Source organism: Cervus canadensis, chromosome 15, assembly GCF_019320065.1.
Source record: "Cervus canadensis isolate Bull #8, Minnesota chromosome 15, ASM1932006v1, whole genome shotgun sequence".
NCBI lineage: Eukaryota > Metazoa > Chordata > Mammalia > Artiodactyla > Cervidae > Cervus > Cervus canadensis.
Window position 1 is genome coordinate 5562335 of NC_057400.1, and position 26003 is coordinate 5588337.

The following is a 26003-nucleotide window of genomic DNA, read 5'->3' on the forward strand; positions in this document are numbered from 1 at the left end:
TGTTAACAGGGAGGTCCCAGGGCAAAAGCAGATGAGAAATGTGCTCTGTAACAGCCCTCTCGTTTCTTTTTTAAAAAAATTTGTTTTTGGCTGCACTGGGTCTGTGTTGCTACTTTCTCCAGTTGTGGAGAATGGGACTGCTCTGTAGCTGACGTGCTCAGGTTTCTCATTGTGGTGGTCTCCCTTGCTGGAAGCATGAGCTCTAGAACATGGGCTCATAGCTGTGGCTCACAGGCCTCGTTACTCTGCAGCATGTGGGGTCTTCCTGGACCCGGGATCAAACCTGTGTTCCTTGCATTCATAGGCAGATTCTTAAGCCCTAGAGCACTGGTGAAGTCCACCCCCTCATTGCTAAATTTTTTTTCTGTAAGTCATTCATACGGAGAAGGTTGACTAGATTTATAAGATACATTGAAAAAAGGGCAGTTTCTTACCTCTTCTGCCACTTAGCTGTTTTCCTGACTCTCGTATCTGGTGCTCTGTCTGAGTGCCATGTGTGTCCTGCTGTCTCTCAGCTTTTTGTCGCTCCTAAGAACTTTACTTCGCATTATGAAGCGTGAATTTCAGTTCTGTCCTCCTGCCCGCCCTCAGGCATACTTAGCCTCCCCACAACATCCACCAGACCTAGTCACGTTCTCATGGCCTTAGCACACCCTAACGTGTCCCAGTGCACGCCGCTCTCAGCTCACTGTCGTGCCTGGCGCGGCCCTGCCCGCCCCACCCCGCCGCCCCCTGGCTCTGTCTCTGGCCTGTGTGCTTGTCTGCACGCACCTCCTGCGCTCGGCTGTCCGCACACTGCGGCCAGGCGCGTCTCCTCCCGCCTCCCCGGCCACACCGCCACCTCCGCCGCTTTCTCTGACCCCTCCCGGGGCCGCGCTGCACCTTGCTCCGAGGTGCAGCTGCTGATTCTTGGAGACATCGTCTTGCTTGGTTTTCTCCCTCACCAGTCACTTTCTGAGGAAAGATGTGGAGAAGAATAGTTTTTTGAGCCTGAGAATATTCTCTCTTGATATTGATAGTTTGTCTGGGTCTAGAAATCTAGGTTAAAGGCCTTTTCTTCACCCAAAATGTGGAAGCTCATGTGCCTCCTCCCCTTATTGAGTCCCAGCTTTCAGTGTTTCTAGTGAGAAGTCCACAGTCATTCTGACTTTTTGCATATGTTGTCTCTTTGCTTCTCTTTGTTCTCAGTGTTGATCTGAAACTTGATAGTGGACCTTATATGAGGCTACTTTTATGCATTTGGAGGGCCTTTCACGATGGAACCTCATGTCGTCTAGTTCTGGGCAGGTTCTTTATAATGACCTCTTGGACTAGTTGATCCATTGATCCTCTTATTTTTCTCTCCCATTTATAGCTTCACAGTTTTGCCCTGTGAGTAATGCTGCTGTGACATAGGGTGTATATATTTATATCTGTTCCATTCCCTGCTTTCAGTTCTTTGGGTATATAGTCAGTAGAAACTGGAGCAAGTGGTAATTCTGTGTGTAAGTTTTTTGAGGAACTGCCATTCTGTTCTGTAGCTGTTGCACCAGTTTGGATTTCTGTCAGCAGTGTATATCCTTGTCAAAAATTGTTATTTTCCGTTTTATTTTGATCAATAGCCATCCTAATAAGGTTTCTCATTGTGGTTTTGATCCTCATAGAATTTCTGTTGGAACTTTGTTGAAAATGAACTGACCATTAATGTAAAGATTTCTTTCTGCTCACTTACTTTCCATTGATCTATATGCCTGTCCTACTAGTAGCACATTGTCTTCATTAATGGAACTTCGTAGTAAATTTGAAGTCAAAGTTTGTTCTTTTTAAGATTGTTTTGGCAATTTTGGGTCCCTTGGACGTCCTTGTGAATTTTAGGTTGTATTTGTCAATTTCTGCCTAAAAAAGGCACCTGGGATTTTGGTAGGAAATGAATCTGTAAAGAGTTTGGGCAATACTACCATCTTAATAACACTGTCTTCCAATCTATGAACATGGAATGTCTTTCCATTTTTAGAAGTGTTTAATTACCTTAAATGATTGCTCAGTAGTATCCAGAGGACATGACTTGCACTTCTTTTGTTAAATTTATTCCTTGTGTTTTCTTTTGGTGCTATTCTAAGTAGAATTTCTTTTATTTTCAATTTCAGATGGTTCATCGTTAATGTATATAGATTACAGTTGATTTTTTTATATTGGTCTTGAATCCTGCACCCTTGCTGAACTCCCTGGTTCTAATGCTTTTACTGTGGACTGCTTGGGATTTTTAAATACAAGATGTGTCAGCTGCCAGCAGAGAGAGTTTGTCCCTCTCAATCCCCAGCTACATGTTACCCCTCACCCTTCCCCTTCCCACTGGCTTGTTTGCTTTCCGTATCTGTGAGTCTGTTTTTTTGTTTGTTTTGTTCACTGGTTTTATTCCACACATAAGTGATAGCATATTGTGTTTGTCTTTTTCTGACTGGCTTATTCATTTGGTATGGTGTACTTTCATTTTCATTCATCTCAAAGTATTATCTAATTTCCCTTTTATTTTCATCTGACCTGTTTGTTATTAGGGCTGTTCTATTAAATTCCAACATTATTTCTATTTGTTATTCATTTCTACTTTTATCCTGTTATGGTCATAAATCATAATTCCTGTGTTCCATGGTTTTAGTTCTTTGAAATTTTGGGGGGCTTGTTTTATGGCCCAGTATGTGGTCTGTCCTACAGAATGTTCCAGGTGCACTTGATAAGAATCTATATTTTGTTGTTATTGAAACATGCAATATCGAAGTCGTCTTTTAATACTGATGACTTACTTATTTCTCTCTTCAGTTCTGTCACTTTTTGTGTTATATATTTGGGGGCTCTGTTCTTGAAAGTGAAAGTTGCTCAGTCATGTCCAACTCTTTGCAACCCTATGGGCTATACAGGCCATGGAATTCTCTAGGCCAGAATACTGGAGTGGGTAGCATTCCCTTCTCCAGGGAATCTTCCCAACCCAGGGATTGAACCCAGGTCTCCCCCATTGCAGGCAGATTCTTTACCAGCTGAGCCATGAGGGAAGCCCTTGAATACTGGAGTGGGTAGCCTATCCCTTCTCCAGCGGATCTTCCCGACCCAGGAATTGAATGGGGGTCTTGACCTTTTTGTGTCATATATTTGGGGGCTCTGTTCTTAGGTGCCTATAATTATGTCTTTCTGATAAATTGATCCCCCTGTCAATGTCAAATGTTCTTCTTTGTCCCTGATAGCACTTTTTGTCTTGAAGTCTATACTGTCTGAAATTAGTATAGCCACCCTAGGTCTCTTTTGAACACTTTTTTCCGTGGATTATCTTTTTATATTCTTTTGCTTTCAGCCTTTGTGTCTTTGTGACTGAAATGAATCTCTCGTAGCCAGCATACAGTTGGGTCTTGATTGTTTATTGAGCCTGGAAATCTTTGTCATTTAACTGAAGTATTTAATTCCATTCATATTTAATGTACTACTGATAAGGTAGACTTTGTTTCTGCTATTTTATGTTTCTCTTTCTGTTTTATATGTCATGACTTTTTTATTTCTCTGTTCTTCCGGTGCTGCCTTATTTTGTAATAAGCAGGTATTTTCTGGTGTGCCAGTTTAATTTTCCTGCTATTTTTTTTAGGGAATTATTAGTGTTTGTTCTGGGGATTTCAGTTTACATCTTAAATTATAGCAGTTTAATTTGAATTATTATTCTTAATTTTAGAATTAAAAACTTTACTCCTACATAGCTCTGTTTTCTTCTCCTCTGTTGCTGTTCTTTTCATGAATATTACATCTTTGTACATTATAAGCTATCCAGCATATAGTTTTCTAATTACTGCTTTGTGTAAGCGTCCTTTTAAGTCATGTAAGACCAGAGGAGAGTTAAAAATAAAAAAGTAAGTAAATGTGTACTGTATTTTATATCTACCTGTGTTTTGTATTTGTTGTTGTTTAGTCGCTAAGTTGTGTCTGACTCTTTTGTGATCCCATGGACTATAGCCTGCCAGGCTTCTCTGTCCTTGGGATTTCCCAGGTAAGAATAGTGGAATATTGGTTGTTATTTTCTTCCCTGGGGAATCTTCCTGACCCAGGGATTGAACCTCAGTTTCCTGCATTGGCAGGCAGATGCTTTACTACTGAGCCACCAGGGAAGCCTGTGTTTTATGTTTACCTTTGTAGGGTTAGTCTCCTCTTGTTATCTGCGGGGGATTGGTTCCAGGACCCACTGTGGATGTCAGAAGTCCACTGATGCCTGAGTCTGTTTTATAATTGGGGTAGTATTACATATATGTGTATAACATATGTGTATACTTTAAATCGTCTCTAGATTACTTATAATAATACCTGCTACAGTGTAAATTCTATGTAAATAGTAGCTGGCATGTGGAAAATTCAAGTTTTTGTTTTCAGTTCAGTTGCTCAGTCGTGTCCCACTCTTTGCAACCACATGGACCACAGCGTGCCAGGCCTCCCTGTCCATTACCAACTCCCAGAGTTTAACCAGACTCATGTCCATCGAGTCGGTGATGCCATCCAACCGTCTCATCCTCTGTCATCCCCTTCTTCTCCTGTCCTCAATCTTTCCAAGCATCAGGGTATTTCATTTGGAACTTTCTAAAATTAAAAAAAAATTTTTTTTTGATCCACTGTTGATTGACTCCCTGGATGTAGAACCCACAGATATGGAAGGCTGACTGAACTTTTTCTGGTGTTCTTTATGTCTTCATGTGAATGTGGGCTATTGTATTGTGTTCTTTCGTTTAAAGCTGAAGGAGTCTGTTATTTTATTTTTTGCTTATTGAGAAATGTCTGAAATTCTCCTTCATTTCTCCTACTACCCAGGTTTGCACTTAATTATATTGGTAGTATGGCTTCATGTAAAGACTGAAATACCTTTGGTCCAGAGAGGCTTCTCTGCTTCATTTTTTGGAGGGTAATTTTCTTGGGTGTAGAATTCTTGGCTGAGATTTTTAGTTGTAGGACTTATATTCCCATAACTGTCTGATTTCCATTGTTTTAAATGAAAAATCAGTTGTTGGTCTTATTGGGGAGCCCATGTATTGTGACAGATGGCTTCTTAATTGTTGTTTTCAAAGTATTCTCAGTTTTTTTTAATCATTTATTTTTGGTTGTGCTGGGTCTTCATTGCGGCGCTTGGGCTCTCTCGAGTCGCGGTGAGTGGGGCCGCTCTTTGATGTGGTGCGTGAGCTCACCTTGCAGTGGCTTCTCTCGTTGCAGAGCTCAGGCTTTGGGTGCACAGGCTTCAGGAACATGGGCTCAGTAGTTGCGAGTCACAGGCTTCATTGCTCTGCAGCATGTGGACTCTTCCCAGAGCAGAGATTGAACCTGTACCCCCTGCTTCGGCAGTTGGATTTTCCTCTGCCGTACCACCAGGGAAGTCATCCTCTAGGTCTTTTCTTTTAGCACTTTGCTTTTCACGTGTCTGGGTTAGAATCTCTCTAAGTTTATCCTATTGCAGACTTGTTGAACTTCATGAATTTGGAATGGTTTTGATCATTATTTCTTCACATATTCTTTTTGTGCTTTTTCCTTTCCCGTCTCCTGGGATTCCCATTGAGTGTATGTGGGTTTAATAAAAAGATAATCTCGTAGGCTCTGTTTATTAGTACCCTTTCCTGTTCATTTTTCTTCTGTTTTTCAAACATGACAGTGTCAGTGACTCATCTTCAAGTTTGCTGCTGCTTTGTTCTCTGAGATCACTCAGGTCACTGTTGAGCCTCTAGTGAACTTTTAATTTCAGTTGTCTATGAATTTTGAGAATTTCCGTGGTTCTCTCTTGGGTTTTCTGTCTCTACACATTGATATTCTCTGTTTGGTGAGACCTTGGTTCTTATATTTTCCTTAATTCTTTAGAAATAATTTCCTGTATTTCTCTAACTATATTAATAGTGGTTGATTTCAAGTATTCATCTCGTTAGTCCTTTAAGGTTAGTTTCTGTGACTGATTTTTCCCCTGCGTGTGGGCCATATTTACTTGTTTCTTTATGTGTCTCATAAGTGTCTTGTTGAAACTGAGCACTTAAGATTATGCACTGTGACAATTTTGAAAATCACATCCTTCGCCTCGCCTCAGCCTTGCTGTTGTTGGTGCTTACTGTTTTTGTTGCTCACGGCTTACTTACTGACCTCATAGTTCTGTGAAGTCTGTATGTTTGGATGTGTGTGGCTACTCTTGTCATCTCTGCTTGGCTGGGTTAGTGTTCAGCTGATGATGAGAAGTTTCCCTCTCATTGCCTTAGCTGAAGGCTCTCTGTGTTGGAACACAGTTTCAGTGTTATGGCAGGCGGTTTATACATTTCTGCCTTTAGACCTCTTTACTGCTGCTTGTGCAGAGTCTCAAGGTCAGCCAGAGGTGAGACATTAGTGCTGTAGTCCTTCTTGGGCATGCACACAGCCTTGCCCATGTATGTGATCTTGTATATTCCCAGTAATTTGTCAGAGTTTTCAGAGTTTCCTGAGAACATCTACTCTTCCAGTTTTTCCTTGTAAGTTTTTTTTTTTGTCAGTTTCTTTGCCTGGAATGTTATTGCCATCTCAGGCAGCTGCCATGTTAAACAGTTGTGAATTCTTTTTGACTGTGGCCTCAGGAAGAAAGATCTCTCACTGAGCGTGCTCTGAGTGAGGTCAGATAAAGACAAGCCCTGTGAATGGGGGTTCAGGAATATGCCAGACAGATCATCAGAAGATGACAGTTCTCTGGGAATGGGGATTTTTTTAAGGGTCTCTAGACTTGTTCAACTCAGCATTTCTAGTGGTTGTGAGTCTGCTGGTTTTCAAACTGCCATGATTGTGAGGCTGTTCTTTTTCAGCCTGAGTTGAAAATGGAAATAGGGCCCTTCCAAAGCAATGGAAAGCTTGCTGTTCTTATCAAGATTCAGCCTTTTTGTTTGAAAAATGCTTGGATTATTACAAGCCTTTGTTTAATTTCCAGAGTTTTGGAAAACTTGATTTTGTCCGATTTTGCTGATGTTTTGTTTGCTTCCTTGAAGGACCAAATTTTCAAAGGTTCTTAGGGTACCTTTTTGAAAGGATCCTCCCCTGTTAGCTTTTATGACTATAATATTTTCTCATTTATTTGGAGATGTAAACAATGTATTTAAAAAACTGTTCATAGTCTCTCCTCTAAATTGAGGGGCTTCCCTGATAGCTCAGTTGGTAAAGAATCCGCCTGCAATGCAGGGGACACCGGTTGAATTCCTGGGTCAGGAGGATCCGCTGGAGAAGGGATAGGCTACCCACTCCAATGTTCTTGGGCTTCCCTAGTGGCTCAGCTGGTAAAGAATCTGCCTGCAATGCGGGAGACCTGGGTTTGGTCCCTGGGTTGGGAAGATGCCCTGGAGAAGGGGGATGTCCCCCACGCCAGTGTTCCGGCTGGAGAAGCCCGTGGACCGTGTGGTCTCTTCTCTAAATTGAAGTGTTGGGGTGTCCGTGTGTTCAGTTTAGTCTCCTTCATGCTAGAGGTTTTGCTGACTCCTCATGATCCGTGGTTACCTGCTCAGATTGAAGAGTAGCAGACTGAAAAGCCAGTTATAAGCTGAGTGTATAGGTAGAGTTTGTTTGTCATGAGATTGCTAGTATTTGCTTTTAGGAAATTATTTTAAATTTATATTATAAGCTATTCTAAGAAGGAATAATTTGATCACAGTTTTGCAGTAAAATAAACACCAATTGGATTGAGTTGAATATAAAATTTAAATTCAGAAAAACCAGGGTAAAAATGGTATTGGATTATTTGTCAAACTAGTGAAGAAATTTATTTTATATTTGAGATCCAAAGATTTAAAATTTAAAAAGTGCAAAAAATTGGTGGTTTAAGCAGGTAATCATTAGCTATGTATTCAGTGTCTCTGAACATAGAAAACTCACCTGTTAGATGTGCATATTGATAGGTTCCAAAAGAGGTGTTTTGTATGGCTGTGCTCAGAGCAAGTAGACAAAAGCCATTCTTGAGGGAGGTTTATTGGTGTTGAACTGTCATGAAGCCAGATTACTGCTCCCAGGAGGTGACCATCTTGACAGCAGCCGTGGCCTAGGCATTAGTGAGGAGGGCAGCCGTTGAGATAGGAACATGAAAGCAGGGGGCAGGCCTGTCCGCTGCCTGAAGTAACTCTCAGTTAAGGTGCGGGTGCCAACAATGGTAATCATTTTAGCATTTTCAGGCCTGGTTGTTGGGCCTGCTGGTTATGGGTAATGTGGCCGCAGTGAGTAGGCATCACCTGAGGCCTACATAGAGTCTGCAGACACTTCCACAGTTGCCATGGATAATGGTGAATACTGTTCTAGGAATGGAAGAAATACTCGGCCCCTCCCAGTGATTTCAGGGAAAACCAGCTGGAGATCTGCTTTGTCCCTGCTGGGCAGACTTGCAGGCCTGCTCACGTCAGAGGGTATAGTTGTGACTCAACAAAGTGGTAGCTTGGTCAGGTCAGGCCCTGGCAACCTGTATAGGGAAGTTATTTATGGGCTTGTTAAGCCATTGGGAGTCTTTGTACTTAGAAAAGGGAAGGTGATGGACATCATAAGAACTTAATTCTAAGACATCTTGCCAGATTTTCAGTGAAACCTGGAGTAGAAAGTGAGTGATAGTGTTACTCATCTGGTCCAGGGGCAATAAATAGATCTTTAATTCAGTGCCCACTGTGATTCATTGGTGATAGCTGTCTGGAGCAGTTCTGAGGAGGCTTCTGAGGGTACATCTGGGCTTACCTGGAGAGATGGGTTAAAAGATCACTGTCTGTCATGAAATGGGAAGCAGGAGAGGCAGTGCATCAGGCCGGTTCACCTCCTTCATTTCACCCCTGTTCACTGATGCGCATTTTGGGTCCTCTGGATCTTAGAATGCCACAGGGTAAGTAGGCTAGAATGAAGTGTAGAGGTAAATAGGCGCTCTAGATGGTGGAAACTTTCCAGTCTCAGCACCTAGGGAGCTCAGTGCTGGCCCAGTGAATGAATGCACGTGCGAGCTGACGCTGGAGTGTGTGAACCACCTAACTTTGTCCACCTTTAGGGTGGGGGCAGCAGCAGGTACCAGCCCTCTTAAGTGGTGATGTCACCCTCTTGCATGACAATGCTTGGTGTGCACAGAATACCAAAGATGATACAGGTCCCATCCCTACTCCCAAAGGGCTTCCATCCTGATTGGAAAGGAAATCAAACCCGTTTGAAGTGATTAGAACTTGTATGACAGGCTGGCTTGTAAGAAAGTGCTAACATTTCTAGTCTGGTCCCTGAGATGGGTGGCACAAGTTTGAATGCAAAAATGCATGACTTTGTAATCCCAGCCTTTATGCTTATTCCAATATACCTGTAATTCGCTCAGAAAAGCCTCTTTTTTTCTTGACTACAAGGTAGGAAAATCCCCCCATTTTTGATGTCACTAGGATGGAATATTTGGACTAGTTAAGGAGTTTCGCTGCTTTCAAAATGTCAAAGTGAAAGTGATCCATTAATAGAAAATATGTGTCACGTGGATTTTTAAGCTGAAGATTATCCAGTCACAACATTTACTTTTAGAGAAATTACAGCATTTTTTTTTTTAAATAAGCAAAAGTCACAGAAAAAGCTTTGTATTGTATCAATGCATTCTGAAAATCTGTACTCTAAGTTATCAGCAGTATGTGCTTAGAAATAGGAGAAACAAATACTTTTCGTGATGCGTGCGTTTTGTTTGGAGATGTCAGTCAGTTTAGTATAATGTCTGATAGCCTGGCCTCTGATTCTTACTCTCGGGTCTGGCGTCACCACCCTGACCAGCTGTGTCACTTAAGTAAGGGGGTCTAGATTTCTCCATCTGTAAAATGGGTATGATAATATATAATTTCTTTCACAGCTGTTACAAGAATGAAAGGAGATCTTTCAGTTGGAGCCATTAGGTCAGTGCTTGGCTTAAAACAAGCATGGCTCATTTCTTGTTGGCATAGTTACTGTTGTTATTAGATGGGTCTCAGTGAGTAAGACTAAACATTAGTATAAAATAGAATTGTAAACAATGGTGGCTAATAGTTTTTATATATATATTTTTTCATACAGGTTGAATGTAATTTTTACAAAATTTGATGAAGTCCAAAAATCTGGAAACATGATACAATCTGCGAATGGTGAGTAGAAAAAGCAACCATTCTACTTGTGGTTTTTCAGGTTTGCTTTTAGCCTAAGGAATGCTATCTTCTGATTCTGAACAGCTGGATTTGATATTGTACTAAGCGTTTCTAGGTGTGAGCATTTAATCTCCATTTACCCACCTTCCCAGGCTGGAAACGATGGCCTTGTCATTGACTTTCTTCCATAACCTACACTAAATCCATTAGCTAATCTTATTGGCTTATTTTAAAAATGCATCCAGAATCCCAAAGGTTCCCGGTGTAAGCACTACTCTTCTGGTTCAGGGCATTGTGGCCTTTTACCTGCACCCTTGTGGCAGCTCCTAACCAAGATGCTTGGTTTTACTCTCTCCTAACACCCAAAGCCTGTTTTCACTCAGCAGCTGGAGTGATCCTTTTAGAATGCAGTGCAAGTGATGTCAGTCCTTTGTTCATTCAGAATCCTCCGAAGGTTGCCCAGCTCAGGGGCTCACGGGGCGCTGCCGGGCCCTGTGTGGGCTGGTGCAGCCCCCCATTCTGGGATCATCTTGTACTGTTCTTCTCAAAAGTTCCCTTGGCTCCAGCCCATTGGCCTCCTTGCTAATTTGAAACATTTTACATTTGTCCTGCTCCAGGGCCTCTGTGCTCCTGATTCCTTCTGCTGGAGACACTTGCCCCTGGCTGGCTTTGAGGGCTGCCTTCTTGCCCCATCCAGGTCTCAGCTGCAGGCTCCCTTCATTACACAGGCGTCAGGATCAGCATCCCCCCGTGTTGTGAGGGGATGCACTCTGCGCTCATCCTGCTTGGTTTTCCTTCTTAACGTATATTACTGCAGAAATATCTTTTTGTTTGTTCTTGAGGGTAAGAACTTTGTTTTATTCTTCTTTATCCTTAGTGCCTTTCGGGAATCATCAAAAAGTCTGTTGCCATCAAGAACATTTCTAGTCTTGGATGCCTCATTGTATCATAGCCATTTCACAATTGCTGGGGATCTTAGATCATAGCATAGTTTTTACATTTCGAGGTTGTTTAAAAAGTTTGAGTGATTTCTCCCAGAGTGACACGGTGCCTAAAGGCAGAGTAGGAACAGAATCCAGGTCTTTGTGACTCATACTCCAGCTGCATACCCATTGTTGTCAGTAAGGAATTGTCTTTAAATAGCTTGTTTCTTATAAAACACTTTCATTAACCCTCTGATTTCTTTTTTGTACATTTGTAAAAACATTATAGCATTCAAAAAAAGATTAATTATGATTTAGGTATCACCAACAAATTACTTTTCTAATTAATTTTCCTGTAATTGTATAATTTATATTTAACCATGGCATAATTTATATTTTGTGTGTGTGTGTGTAGTTTGTGTGGTTTTCTAGTTTAAAACTTGCTGGCACCAAGATAGAAAGTGCTGGGCAAGGAGGTAGGAGGGGTGGCAGAAACTGAGTTTGTGCTTCCTGACTTTATTGTGTATGAGACAGCATCTCATTATAGTGCTGGCCCTGGGGACAAAGACCGCATCCTCACTGGAGGCCCGCCTGGGAGATTGTATCAAGGCAAGGGGGTGCTCGGGTGTGTTCAGTTCTTTCCAACCCCGTAGACTGTAGCTCCCCTCACCAGGCTGCTCTGTGTGTGTATCTATACCTACACATACATACATTAACACACACATATACATACACACACATACACATAATACACATACACATACACATAATACACATACACACACACATACATACACACATATACATACACACGCATACACACACATACACACATATATACACACATATACACACACACATACACACATATATATATACACACACATACACACATATACACACACATATACACGCACATATATACATACACACACATACACACATACACATACACACATATACACACACATATATGCACACACACATATATGCACACACAGATATACACACATACACATACACACATATACATATATACATACACACACACATATATATACATACACACACACATACACACACACACACACTTTATGAGTTTTTTTTCCTCAGTTTTATTGAGAAATAACTGACATACACGGTATACTGCTGCTGCTGCTAAGTCGCTTCAGTCGAGTCCGACTCTGTGCGACCCCATAGACGGCAGCTAAGGACTCTATATGTTTAAGGCATACAGCATGGTGGATTGATTCATGTATACTTTGAACAGTCTGTGATTTTTTCTTTTAATTTCCTTTAATCTGTTTATTTCTGGCCTCACTGCTATGGCGGGTGGGATCGTAGTTCTCCCAGCAGGGACTGAACCCACGCCTCTTGCCTTGGAAGCACAGTGTCTTAACCCCTGGATCGCCAGGGAAGTCCCTATTCTATGAGTTTTAATGAACATGACAATATGATTTAATCCAGCATCCTGTGGCTTTGGGTAGTTCTCAGCAATGTTTTAATCTAATTGTCTCAGTAAGAATATTGCCCCCAGTTTCCTTATTTTTGTGGAATGTGTGTGTGTGTGTATGTCTATGTATGTGTATGCATGTAGTATAGAGGTAGGGTTGAGGGTAAAAACAGTTCTGTTATGCATCTATATTAAAAAAGACAGTTTGTAAGAAGGCCTTAACTCAAAATTTATTAGAGACTTCTTCAGCTTTTTACTGTAGAGGCATACTTAGGAGATACTGTGGGTTTGGTTCCCGACCACTAAAATAAAGCAAATATTGCAATAAAATGGATCATGTGAAGAATTTCATTTCTCTGCACTTATAAAAGTTATATTTACACCAAACTAGTTGTTTTTAGTGTGTGATAGCATTATATCTGAAAAAAAAGGAAGTATATGTCCCTTAATTAAAAAATACTTTTTGCTAAAAAAGGATACTAACCATCACCTTGACCGTTCAGTGAGTCATAATCGTTTTAAGATAGTGACGTCAGTGATCACTGATCACAGCCGCCGTAACAAATGTGCCAGTGGCGGAAAAGTGGCACAGGGACGCAAGTGAGCAGGTGCTGTTTGGGAGACGGCCTCAGGAGATTTGCGCCTTTGCAAGTTTGCCACAAACCCTTCAGGTGGGAAAAAGAGGGGGAAGGAAGGAGGGGAGGGAGGAGAGGACACTGCTGTGTCTGCCAAGTGCGGTAAAACGAGGGACACCTGTTGGCTCGTATTCTTATGGTTCAGCTGTTAGAGCCAGAACAGAATAAGGTAAAGGCTTTGGAATCCCTCACCCAGACCGTGCAGTCTGTCATCAGTAACTTTGGGGGATCGGCGAGATGTGCGCTCACTGCCATCTGCAAGCAAGAACGGTTTTGTCTCTCTCAGACGTGTGTTCTTTTCTTTTCCTTTTCTTGCCTGAGTGCCCTGGCTGGATGCTTAAAGTAAGAATGGTGAGAAGGAGCTCCTTGCCTGGTTCCCAGTCCTAGGGTTTTCATGACTGAGTTTGATGTTAACTGTAGGTTTTTGATAGTGCTCATTGATTCCTGTTTATCTGAGTTTTTATCACAACTAGGTGAGTTTAGAGGTTTTTTCTGAAATCATCAGCCTATTTTAAATATTAAGATATAATTCATATCAAAAGAATTCACCTTTTAAAAGTGTTTTTTCATATATTCAGAAATCTTACACTTATCACCACTATCTAATCCCAGAATATTGTCATCAGCCCCAGGAAGCCTTGTGCTCATTAGCACTAGTTCCCTTTCCTTCCAGTCCCTGACAGCCTACCTTCTGTCTCTGCAGATTTGCCTGTTTTGGACATTTTGTATAAATGGAATCATATGGTGTATGGATTCTTTCACTTAACATAATGTTTTTAAGGTTTGTCCGCCTGGTGTGTGTGTGTATGTGTATATATATATATATGTATATATATGTGTGTGTGTGTGTGTATCAGTATTTCATTTCTTTTTATGGCTGAAGAATATTTCTTTCTATAACTATACTGTGTTTTATTTATCCACTCATCAGTTGAAGGACATTTGGGTTGAGGTTTGAGTTTTTCAGCTGTGGTCTTTTCAAGATTGTTTTGACTCTTCTGGGTTCCTTGCATTTCCATATGGCTTGTAGGGTTCTGATAGGGACTGTGTTGGACCTGTAGACTGTTCTAAGGAATATTGTCATCTTAACAGCCTTCAGCCTTCCAGTCCATTAACATAAGATACCTTTCAGTTGATTTAGGTCTTGAAGTTATTTCAACAATGTTTTGTAGTTTTCAGTGTACAAGTCTTCCACTGATTTTGTTAAATGTATTTCTGGGTGTTTAATTCTATTCATTGTATTTTTTGGTGGTATTGTAAATGGGATTGTTTTCTTAATTTTATTTTTGAGTTGTTTAGTGTCAGTATATAGAAATATGGTAGAATTTTATATTTGATCTTGTATTGTTCAACAGTCTTGTTCAACTTGTTTATTCTCTTGATCTTCCCCTCCAGTGGCTTCCTTAGGATTTTCAGCTTACAAGATCATTTAATCTGTGAATGGAGATTGTTTTTTACTTTCTAATCTGGATGCTTCTTTGGCTCCTGTTGAGCCTGATGATATTGTGAGTTACATTGCTTGATTTTTTTTTTTAATGGTAAACTATTCTCTCATACTTGGAAATAAATCCCACTTGGTCATAGTGTACAATTCTTTGTGTACAGTGTTGTGTTCGGTTTGTCATTACGTTGTTGAGGAATTTTGCTTGTAACGTCATGAAAGAGGTTGGCCCACACTTGTTCTCACTCTCCTCCCCCAACTTGTCTGGCGTATTTTAGTGTCTTTCAGTAAAACCAGGCACACGTATGTCTCCATCTGGTTTTTCTCGTTGCTTTGCCTCTCTCCTCCCCTGTATAGCACTTCTCCTGAGTGGTTTGTGTTAAAAAAAACCCCAAAATTCAGCTGAGTAAATTTTAACAATCTAATTGGCTTTATTGAATGGGTCTTGAGTTGGGCAGCATCCCATCTGGTGAGTGTGAAAAGGAAAGATTTTCAAAGGCAAGACAAGGAGGTCATGTTCAGAAGAGATTATTTCAGGCTAAAGTAATGTACCTGTGGGGGATGGGATGGGGCTGTTTGGTAGTGACCTCATCTTCCTTTGGGGGCTGGAGGACGCCCAGGAGACAGATGAGCTCATTGGTGCAGGCCGGGCAATGCCCGACCCACCACAGGACACTGCAGTCTAGGGGAGGTGGGCTCTCCACTCTGGTGGCGGGGCCTAGTGTAAGTGCCTGTGTTGGGCCTGTGGGTTGTTTTTTTTTTTTTTTTAACATCTGTGTTCTGTGTCTCCGTCTCGTCACCTTGTAATCACTCCTTGACCCTCCAGTCTCGTGGTTCCGTCTTGTCACTGAGGCAGCCGCTGGCATTGTCAGCGGCTGAGCTCTCTGCTGCTCCCCCCGCTGACGTTCCCCAGTCTGCACCCTGCCGAGTCACTCACCTTGCCTCCTCTTGAAGCATCCTTCCTCCTTGGCTTCTCTGGCCTCACCTCATTCTGACTTGTTACTGTTGTTGGACTATTCTTTCTAGATGTCCTTCCTTTGTTTAATGTCTGCAACTTAAATTCTGAAAGCTTGGTCCTAGGCCTGTTTCTTTCTCTCCTTTGGGTGGTAATTATGTATGACTGGAGCTTCATTGACTAGCCAGATAAAGCGCCTCTTGCCAACACTTTGTCTTAGTGTTACTAATCGATGTGAAGGAGCTGCCTGTCTGACATTTCTTCTTGTATCTAAATCCAGATTCTTATTCTTCCTCTTGTTCAAAGACAAAACCCCAAACACCTAAACGCAACCTTGTCCTGGATCTTCTCTGTACGTCTTCCACTGTCTGTCCAGGCGTGTAAATTGGAACGTTCCTATTGTCCCAAAGGCCTCATCTCCCTCCCTGCCTGGGTGTGTCATCACTGGTTCGTGTGGGTGTTGACGCTTCTCACCATCTCCAGCACTCTGATCCCATCTATCTAAAACCACCTGCTCACTGTCCTTCTGCCTTCTTCCTGCCCGCCCCCACCCCTGAGTCTGTTCTGTTTGTTGTAGGACATCGTCAAAAGTTTTCTCTTGATGAAAACTGTTTTGTGGTGGAAGAGACTGAGGCTGGAATATCTCCTGTCCTTCACCCAGGACAGTGTTAAAAAACATTTAAATATTACCTGCACTGTTGCTTTGATGTTCGTTTGTGAAGTATTCACTTCTCCGAAGTCTGAGCAGATCAGACCTGCACTTTCTTGGAGGTGGACACGATGTGTAGCCAAGCTCTATGGACGCACGGTGGGGTGGGTGCTGCTGAGCAAGAGGTCTTCTGACCACCCTTCCCTGTTCATTTCTTTGTTTGGAAAACATTAAGTGTACATTAACATGGGTAGATGAGAGTAATGGACCCCCATGTGGCCACCAGCCAACTTTACCAGTTGTCAGCATACAGCTTGTCTTGTTTTATCTCCCATCTGTCAGAAATAATGGGCTGTATGAAGAAGAGCTAGAATACATTATGTCATTCAAGTCAGATTCAAGATGCAAGCATGGCCCTTTATATTGAGTATATTTTAGTAGAAACATTAAAATAGAAAGTAAGCGTCAGTTCCAGATTAGGTATATTCTTTTTAGGAATTTTGCGAATATTAATCTCCTGAAAATATCCAGCCCATTGTTACCATCAGCTTCTAGGAACAGAGGGAAGAAGTTATAATTGGTTACTCTGTTCCAAGGGAAAGGAAAAGGCATTAGTAATGCCAGGTGAGTTCTGTGGTGATGCTAGCTGGAGAGGGTGGGCTTCAGTCCCATGAAGGGATTCGCTGAAGAGTCTTTCCTAATACTTCTGTGTTGCAGGCAGCTTCTGCCTCCTACCCTCCCTGCTTGCTTTTGTCCTTTTGTAGTCTTTTTACTATTTGAATTTATTGCTCTCAGGGTAACCCAGATCCTTCCCAGTCTGCTGCAGCCACACTCTGTCTAGCCCTGCGGCCTCATCTCGGTCTGGCCACCCCCTTGGGCCACCTGTGGTTCCCTGTCTGTCCTCTTTATCCTTCCTCTTAAGATCCTGGTACAGGGCTCTGCGGTCTCCTCTTAGGTCACCACCTCTCACTCTTTCCAGCTCAGCCGTGTGACTGAGAGCACATCGCTTCACTCCTGGGAGCCAGCTTGCTCCTTCGTTGTGCAGAGTAAGTGAGATCAGATGTCAAATCTCCCAGTACAGCACCTGGGATGGGGTTGGTGCTCAAAGTGATAGGTTTCTCCTCTCCCGCTCCATTTTCTGGATATATTCATTTTTTTGTAATTATAAAGAACATCGTTTGAGAATAACTGTCACACTTCTGTTTCTTGTGGAGTATTGGGTTATTTTGGAGTTGTTGTTGTTCAGTTGCTAAGTCATGTCTGACTCTTTGCAACCCCATGGACTGCAGCACTCCAGGCTTCCCTGACCTAAACCATCTCCTGGAGTTTGCTCAAACTCATGTCCTTTGAGTCAGTGATACCATACAACCATCTCATCCTCTCTTGCCCCCTTCTCCTGCTCTCAGTCTTTCCTAGCATTAGGATCATTTCCAATGAATCAGCTGTTGGCATCAGGTGGCCAAAATATTGGAGCTTCAGCTTCAGCTTCAGTCCTTCCAATGAATATTTAGGGTTGATTTCCTTTAGGATTGACTGGTTTGATCTTCCTTGCAGTCCAAGGGACTCTCAGGAGTCTTCTCCATCCCCCTACTTCAAAAACATCGATTCTTCGGTACTCAGCCTTCTTTATGATCCAACTCTCACATCTGTACATTACTACTAGAAAAACCATAGCTTTGTAGATGTTTAAAATTTAATGCACATTTTCTTTAACAGTAATCCCCTTCTAAAAAGTGGTATTTTTGAGGTATAATTCACATTCCATACAATCAACTCACTTAAAATATTTAATTCAGTTGTATGTGATGTATTTACAGATATGTACAACCATCACCACAGTCAGTTTCAGAACATTTTTGTTGCTGCAAAAGAGAGACCTTTTTAGGTCTTTATCTGTCACCTCCTTATCTCACTAACCTCCCCTCCATCCCTACATCTGGCAATGGCTAATCTACTCTATAAATTTGTCTTTTTTGGACATTTCAGATATATGGAACCATGCAATATGTGTTGATTTCTGTGTAGCTTATTTCACTTGACAAAATGTTTTCAGAGTTTGTGCATGTTGTGGAGTGCATCTCAGTACCTCTCTTCCGTTGCTTGGCTGGACCACATTTTGTTTACTGTGTTCAGTAGACATTTGGATGGTTTCTTCCTTTTTGGTATTGTGAATAGTTTACGAATTTTTGTTGCATATATGTTTTCAATCCTGTTGAGTATATACCTAGAAGTAGAATTGCTGGATCCTGTGGCATTTCTGTGTTCGCAGAATTATTCCTCCTATTGAGGAACTGTCAAACTGTTTCCCATCCCCATTTTATATTTCCCCCAGCGATGTGTGAGGGTTCCATTTTCTCCACATCCTCTCCAGCAAAACAAAACATACACTGTTTTCTTTCTGTTTTAAAAAAACTAGTCATTGTGGTGGGTGTGAAGTGGTGTCTCATTATTTTGATTTGCATTTCCCTCATGATTAATGATGTTGAGTGTATTTTCATGTACTTGTCGGTTGTTTCTACAAACGATCTCATTTGGAAAAACTATTCAGTCCTTTGCCCATTTCTAAATTGGTTTATTTGTGTTTTTATTGTTGAGCTATAAGAGTTCTTTTCATATACTAGTTAATAAGACTCTTACTAGATACTTGATTTACAAATACTCTTTTTCCAATTTTTGGTTGTCTTTCACTTTCTTGGCATCTAAGGTTTTAATTTGGATGAATTCTAATTTATTTTTGTTGCTGTTGCTTGTGAACAATAAAGCTCCTTTAAGTAAGAAATAAAAGCTCTGGATTTGAGCTAAGTTGAAAGGAACTGTTAATGTAATAGCAGTACACTTAGGGAAGAAATGGGTTTTGTTCAAAATTATGTTTTAAGGTGTGTAATTGATTTATATAAATGCCAGGGAATTCGTTTTTCACAAGTGTTAGACTTATGACGAAAACAGCAGTGAAAAAGCGTCTGAGTAGCAGTTGGGGGTGAGAGGCCTGGCTGTAATGGAATACTTCATCTTTGTGTGATTCTTTTTTGTTGCTAGGTTACCTGAAGGCCTTTGAGTTTTGAGTGGCAGGAATATGAGAGTTAAAAATATGTTGTTTTGTAGATGTTTCTTTTTTCCCATCTCCATGTAATTAGCAAACCCCTTGAAGCAAAAATTACAGTTTTTCCTTCGATGGGTTTCAAAAAGCAAATTATTTTCTATGTACATTTTAAATCATGCAGATGTGCGTATGCTCATGGGAGAATTGGATTTTCAGCATGAAAGAGCCAGTAATTATAGACTAGTCATTGTCCTTTATCTGCAGCCACTTAATGATCTTTAATTGGAGCTGATTGAAATGAGGCCCATAGATGTTAATTTGGTTAAAAATGTGCATGCTTTTGAGTTTCTTGAGGAAGGCTAACATGTTTATGAGGAAAGAATGAAACTATCATGCTGGTTAAATCTATGAAAATTCTATAATAAATCTGTAGCTAAAGAAAAGTACTTATTTGCTGACAAACTATAAACTAGATAATAATCATAAAATTATTAACCCATACCCATATATCTAGGGTATTACTTTGCTGTAAAATGCAGCCTGCCTTCTTTTGTTTTACTAAAATAATTTGTTATTTGAAAAATGTTAGATATCATTTCTAAGTTGTTGGAAGTGAGAAATACAAGTGTGAAAGCAAATAGACTCAATGGTGAATTGTTAGTTTTAGGTAAGCTCTGAATTGTTGTCCAGTGTAGCTAGGACAGAGCTTTAATTTAAAGTCTTCTTTATTAAGAAGCTAAACCGTTATTATGTAGTATTTTAAAACAGTGATTGTGAATAAGTGGATCGAGTGCTGATCATGGGCTCCCCCTACTTGTTTATTATACTCTGCATGTTACAAGGCTTGGGATTCTGGTTCAGTGTCTTAGGAAAGTGTTTCCATAGTCACGGCTGCGGGGATGATATATCACAAGACTGGCCAGCTTGCTGTGCTGCCCAGGGAGACCACCCCCTAGAGTAGCCTGGAAGAGACTGTTTCTGATGCCAGCTTCAGTAGCTCAAGCTGCAGGTGACAGCTTACTCTATCATCCTCCGTGTGGAAATAAGATAGCCTTTGTACTTTATTCTTATTTAAAGTTTATGTTAAGAAATTCTCTTTTTCCATGGGGCGGGGGTTGATCAAGTAGTTGGTTAAAATTTTTTTCCATACCATTTTTAAAGACAGTTCTTGCCATCCTTAGCCTCCAACTAATAAAAATAAATGAAAAAAAAAAAAAAAGAAAGAAAAAGAAAAAAAATAAACTCATTGCACTTGCCAGGAAAAAAAAAAAAGACGGTTCTCTGACAGAGTAACGTCAGATAGAGAAGGCCCCTGCTCCTTGAACAAGTCACTGTTCTGTGGAGGGTAGGCTTTTATTTTGGAATGGGGCGGCCGCTGTCCTTGGTGCTCGGAGCGCTGGAGAAGCCCGTGGGTGGAGAGTTTGCTGGGGCGTCGGCGGCTGTGAGCAGGTGTAGCTTTCAGAGCAGCGTTTTCACTTGTGCCTCCATCACCGACAGTCATGACCACTGGGAAAGGTAGGCTGTTCTAATATATTCTGGAAAGTGTTTGTAATTACTGCTGTTTAACTCAGAACAAAGATATTTAGGGCATTTTATCATTGCTTTGATAGCTAAATATCATGGGTGAATCAGGCAAATAACTGTTATGGCTGTTTGCATTGAGGCAGGGAAAAATTATGAAACTTGCGGCTCTGTTAATGTTGACCCTCAAGGACTAGGAGAGAGGAATTGGGCATCGGAGGCTGAGATTAGCTGCGTTTTCATCAGCCTCTGTTTGTTCATGTGCTTTTAACTTTTTCCCTGTCTCTTGTATTCACAGTAAACGGCTCATGAAAGTAAATTCTTTTGCAATTACAAGACATTTGTTAGTAAATATAGGCTGTCTTGAAAGGAATCTACTGGTTGGAAATCTCTATGGTTTTCCAACAGAGGGTAGGAAAAAAGCACATATAAATCAGAGTAGCGGAGGGGTTGCATCTTTCTTGAGAATCATCGTGTAAAAATTTTTCCTTTTTAAAGGTTTGCATTTTTTAAATGTAAAAATGGAACTGGAGAACCATGAAAGTGGCATTGTATATCACAGGTCTTAATTGATTAGCCTTTGGTCTTTCCACGGAGGTTTTGCCCAGGTTTTGGGAGCATTGAGAGGATGCGAAAGAGCTCCATGTGAACAAGGTTGGTGTCGGAAGAATGCTGTGGCCGTGATGTGAGTCACCTGTATCCATGTCTCGCTTTCCGGTGGGACGGGTTTCCTGGCAGGCTTTTAATTTGTTGTCTCAGGGTTTCCAAACCCTTCAGCTGAAGCAGGTATTACACAGAGTAAATTGTGCACAGTAACAAGTGTTCGTTTGTCTCCCTGTGGGGAAGCTGGCGTGCGTGCGGCTCGTCTGCTCTGTGTTCGTTCTTTTGTCGTGGATGATGAAGGCGTGTATATGCCTTCAGAAACTTAGTTTGGTTGAGTTTGCTGAAAACAGTCATACTGGAATTCTGGGTTATGCTTGTTATTTGTATTTTAAAACTGAGAGTTGAAAGCGTATACTGCTAGTGCTCATTTTTATTTCCCTCCTCATTACAGTATTCTGTAATCAGGTTAAGTTGCTGTAGGAAATCAATACCCGGGCAGGAGAGCTAAATAATTCATGTTCTGAAGTGACCTCTTTCAGAACCCGTCATTTGAGGATTTGGAAGTGTGTTACTTAGAAGTAGCATTTGTTTTATGTTGTATTTTAGATTTTTTTTTTTAAACAACAGGGAAATATAATTGTTTGGTTGATCACTTTATGTTCAAGACTATGGAGAAAACCTTAAGGCTCTGAGTTTAAAATAAAGACTATTCTCTCATTTGGTAATTCGTTTCAAATGACCTACCTCCGTAGTCACTGTTACCTAAAATGCAGGCTTTAAAAGCACTGGTACCTGTTACCCTGGGGAGCTGCAGATGCAGTAGGAGACAACAGTTAAACGCTGTTCATTGTAGCAGGGGCATATTCGTATCTTCCTCTGTCAGCCCATCTTCAATAAGGAACCCACAACAGTATGCAAAATACAATGCCAACCATTTTCTACTATGGTGTTGTGTATTTTAGTATTTTCAAAGCGTTTTCCGAAATGTCTTTTGTTTGTTTTTATTTTCAGATTTTCCCAGCAGCCCCATGAGGAGGAGGTGGGGGGGACGGGAGGTTTGAGTTCTCTAGATGGGCTGGCGGCCCTGGACTTGGCCATCTTAGACCTACCTTCCTGCCAGCAAGTGTCCACCCAGCTGTTTTGATAAAATCCTGACTTTAGTTTGTTTTTTGATTCTGAAATTGTGCCATTTTTAATATAGATGCCTTAGGGAATAATTAAAATCTGTAAGCATTCAAAGAGCTATTATTAAAACAGGCATTAGCCTGTTTAGACAAATAGTGTTTTAGACACTGTGAAAATATGCCATCCCTAATCAGTTGTTCGCTCAGTGATGGATGGGTGGGGGGGCATGTGGGGTGTTCTGGGATTGGAAATCATTGTACGAAGGTGATGAGTTTGTTTTTGAAAGCAGTGTGGTATTCTTGCAGGGGGAAGTGCAGGGGAAGATGGCAAGGGCCTTCTAGGCCATGCTAACAAGCTGAGGCTTTTGTTGCAGGCTGTTCACGTCTCAGATTTCAACTTTAAAAACCTGGGCAGAGACTGAGGCAGGGTGAAACTTTAATGGTACCACATGTAACATCACGATAGCTAAAGAGCTCCATCCTCTTTCTCATTTCAGAAAACAAGGGACACTAACACCAGTTACAAAAAAAGAAAATTGAAATGATGTTGTTTAGAATAAATGCTGGCCTTTTAAGTGAAATAAATTTACCTCTGAGAAGTTTGCAAGTTGTTCCTTGAAGTTCTCAGTTTGGTGCAGACTGGTTAAATTATCCAAAAACTGTCACCTGTCCTGCAAGTAGATTTGGGGTCTAGGTGACTGAATCATAAGTGGACAAGGGCGAGTAGGTGTGTGGACTTCAGAATCCCTTTGTCTGAGAGAGTGTGTGTGTGTGAGTGTGTGTGTGTGTGTGAGTGTGTGTGTGTGTGTGTAGGGGGCCCCGGTTGAGAGAGAGAGAGTGTGTGTGTGTGTGTAGGGGGCCCCGGTTCCCTCGTGTTCCAGGTGGGGGAGGGCAGTGATTCCTGTGCCACTGCGAGGAGTGAATGAGTGATGCACGTAGCCGGCTGGCCTGCCCGTAAATACCGTCTTGTGTGTTACTGGGGTGCAGTCCGGAGCGTCTGCCTGCTGATGTGGGAGACGCAGGAGGTTCAGGTCCGACTCCTGGGTCGGGAAGATCCCCTGGAGGGGGAAATGGCAAACCTGCTCCAGTGCCCCTGCCTGGACAGTCCCGTGGACAGAGGGGCCTGGTGGGCTGCGGTCCATGGCACTGCAAGGACTTGGACTTGGCTTAGTGCCTGAGCGCACACAGACCTGTTACGGGGACACAGTCTAATGGGAGGGGAACGTTGGGTTTAGGTTTTGACATGATGTGGTTGATGTTTTCGTTTAGATGTGAAAGTCCCCTCCAGAGAAACAAGGTACAGAATCAGGTGTAGAATGAGGCGTCTTAAAAAGAAGCTGCCAGCCTGTGCCCCTGTCTTGGTTTCTGCCACCACCGGGCTCCGTGGGGTTTGCAGATCCTCGGGCTGGAACAGGGAGTGTATGCAGTCAGCCTGGCTGTCCTGTAGCGCCAGACAGTAAGAACATGCGCTGGCAAAACAAACGTGATGGAGGCTTGTCAGCGGTCACAGGCAGCAGCCACGGACTAGAGCGAGAACAGTTTGAGCTGTGAAGTGGTGCTGGATTGTAACCCAGAGCATAAGTGTTGATGAGGCTGTACTGATGCGTATCAATGACTAAGTGTATAAGCAAGTCTCCATGCAGAATGAACGTAAATGGTTTCTGTGGCCGTCCCCCCAGAGGCGGGGAGCATGACTCCCGGCTTTCTGTGAGCTGTATGTGGTGTCGCCTTCGCGGGGGACGGTGTAGGAAGGGGGACGGTGTAGGAAGGGGGACAGTGCCCTTCCAGAGGTGAACCTGACACGCACCGCCTCAGCCAGGCGACTGAGGTCAGCGTCAGCGGACATGTCGACCACGTGTGCTCTGGACAAGATGTGAGGAGAATGGCATTTTACCTCTGAGCATCTTCTTTCTCAACCCATAAGCTCTATCTACACTTGGAAACCTCAGGCAAACCCAAGTTGAAGGACTTTCTGTAAACTACCCAACCAGCACTCCTTGAACTGTCAAGGTTGTCTAGAACAAGGAAGTCTGAGAAATGTCACAACCCAGAGGAGCGTGGTGGTGATTAAATGTCGTGTGGTGTCCTGGATAGGGTCCTGGGACAAAGAAAGGATGGTGGGGAAAGTAGGGAACTCTGATAAAACCTGTTTGTGGACTTCGAGTTAATAATATTGTATCAGTATTGGTTCATTAATTATAACAAATGTCCCAGACTATTATTTATGTTAACAACAGGGAGACAGGGTGTGGGGAGTCGGGGACCCCCTGTACTGTCTTCACAACTTTTCTGTAGCTTGGATCCTATTCGAAAATAGAAGCTTCATTAAAACCCCAAACCGGGAATTCCCTAATGCTCCAGTGGTTGGGACTCCGTACTTCCATTGCACGGGGGCTGGGGTTTGGGGGAACTAGGATTCCATAAGCCGCCATGGCCAAAACAAAACAAAACAAAAATAAAACAAAATGCTGGAAAGTAGTAAGGGAGTTGGGTAGAGAAGCTTTTTAATCTCATTTTGTTTTCTTCTAATATTTCAATTATTTAACCATGTTTTGTTGATTTTGTTCTTTTGAAAGAGGTTGCAGAGTTTGTCTAGGTGATGGAATTCATTGTATTGTCAGAATCTTACCTCTTCTTTGCATGCGTGCTCAGTCAAGTCCTTGCAACCCAAGGACTGTGGCCCACCAGGCTCCAGGCTCCTCTGTCCATGGAATTTTCCAGGCAAAAATACTGGAGTGGGTTACCATTTCCTCCTCCAGAGTCTCTTCCTAACTGAGGGGTCGAATCCACGTCTCCTGCTTTGGCAGGCAGATTCTTTACCACTGCACAACAAAACTGTCTAGGTGGTGAGATTAGGTTCTCTTCACGTTAATGTTCTGTGTATTTAAAACATCTATTGTTACTTTTTAAAAAAAACTTGGAGGCAAAGAGACTGGTTTGGACACTATTTTAATAGCAGAAATCCAGCTAAGAGATGAGGCAGAATGGAATGAGGACAGCCTCAGTGTGGGAGTGGTGGTGAAGGTGAGAGCCAGCAGGGAACTCTCTGGCCGCATCTCAGGATGATGTGTGGGGAGACTGTGTCTGACTGTGTGGTGCTGGGACCGGCTGGAGCAGGGCTTTTGGGGGAGGGAGCAGTTCTGAGGGTGGAGAAACGATTGTAGTTTTAGACACTAGGGCTTAGAATTCTATTTGTGTGAATTCCAAGTGGGTTTGTATCTTGGAGTAGGGATGGGGCTGGTATTAGGATTATAATTTACTAGAATATAGGTATTCCTTTTCAGTTGTCATCTTATTTTCCTGTCTTTTTATATTGGAATATGATATTTGCTTCTCTTGGGTTCTTGAGAATGCGGTCATTAAATCAGGGGTGGAGGATTTGAGGAATTATTGCATGAGAGGCAGACAGCTCTGGGTGCAGTCACTTTAATATGAGATGTTCTGGTTGGGAACCTCTTCCAAATTTGGCTCTAGATTTTTCCAGCTGACTTGCTTTTGCTCCTGTGTAGTGGTTGTCGAGAAGAATTGGGTCAGGGTTGGTACAGTGATAATTAAAATGACATTTCCAGAT

At 42.0% G+C, this 26003-nt stretch overlaps 1 protein-coding gene across 12 annotated transcripts in view; it reads left to right on the plus strand.

Annotated features, from left to right (window-relative positions):
- The window catches only part of CLASP1 (cytoplasmic linker associated protein 1), a 263446-nt gene that overhangs the window by 109809 nt on the left and 127634 nt on the right, over positions 1 to 26003 (plus strand). For all 12 annotated transcript variants that reach the window (XM_043488028.1, XM_043488035.1, XM_043488036.1 and 9 more), the window contains exon 8: positions 10021 to 10088. In XM_043488028.1, the coding sequence (XP_043343963.1) occupies positions 10021 to 10088 (68 nt within the window). The remainder of the gene's footprint in view (positions 1 to 10020; positions 10089 to 26003) is intronic.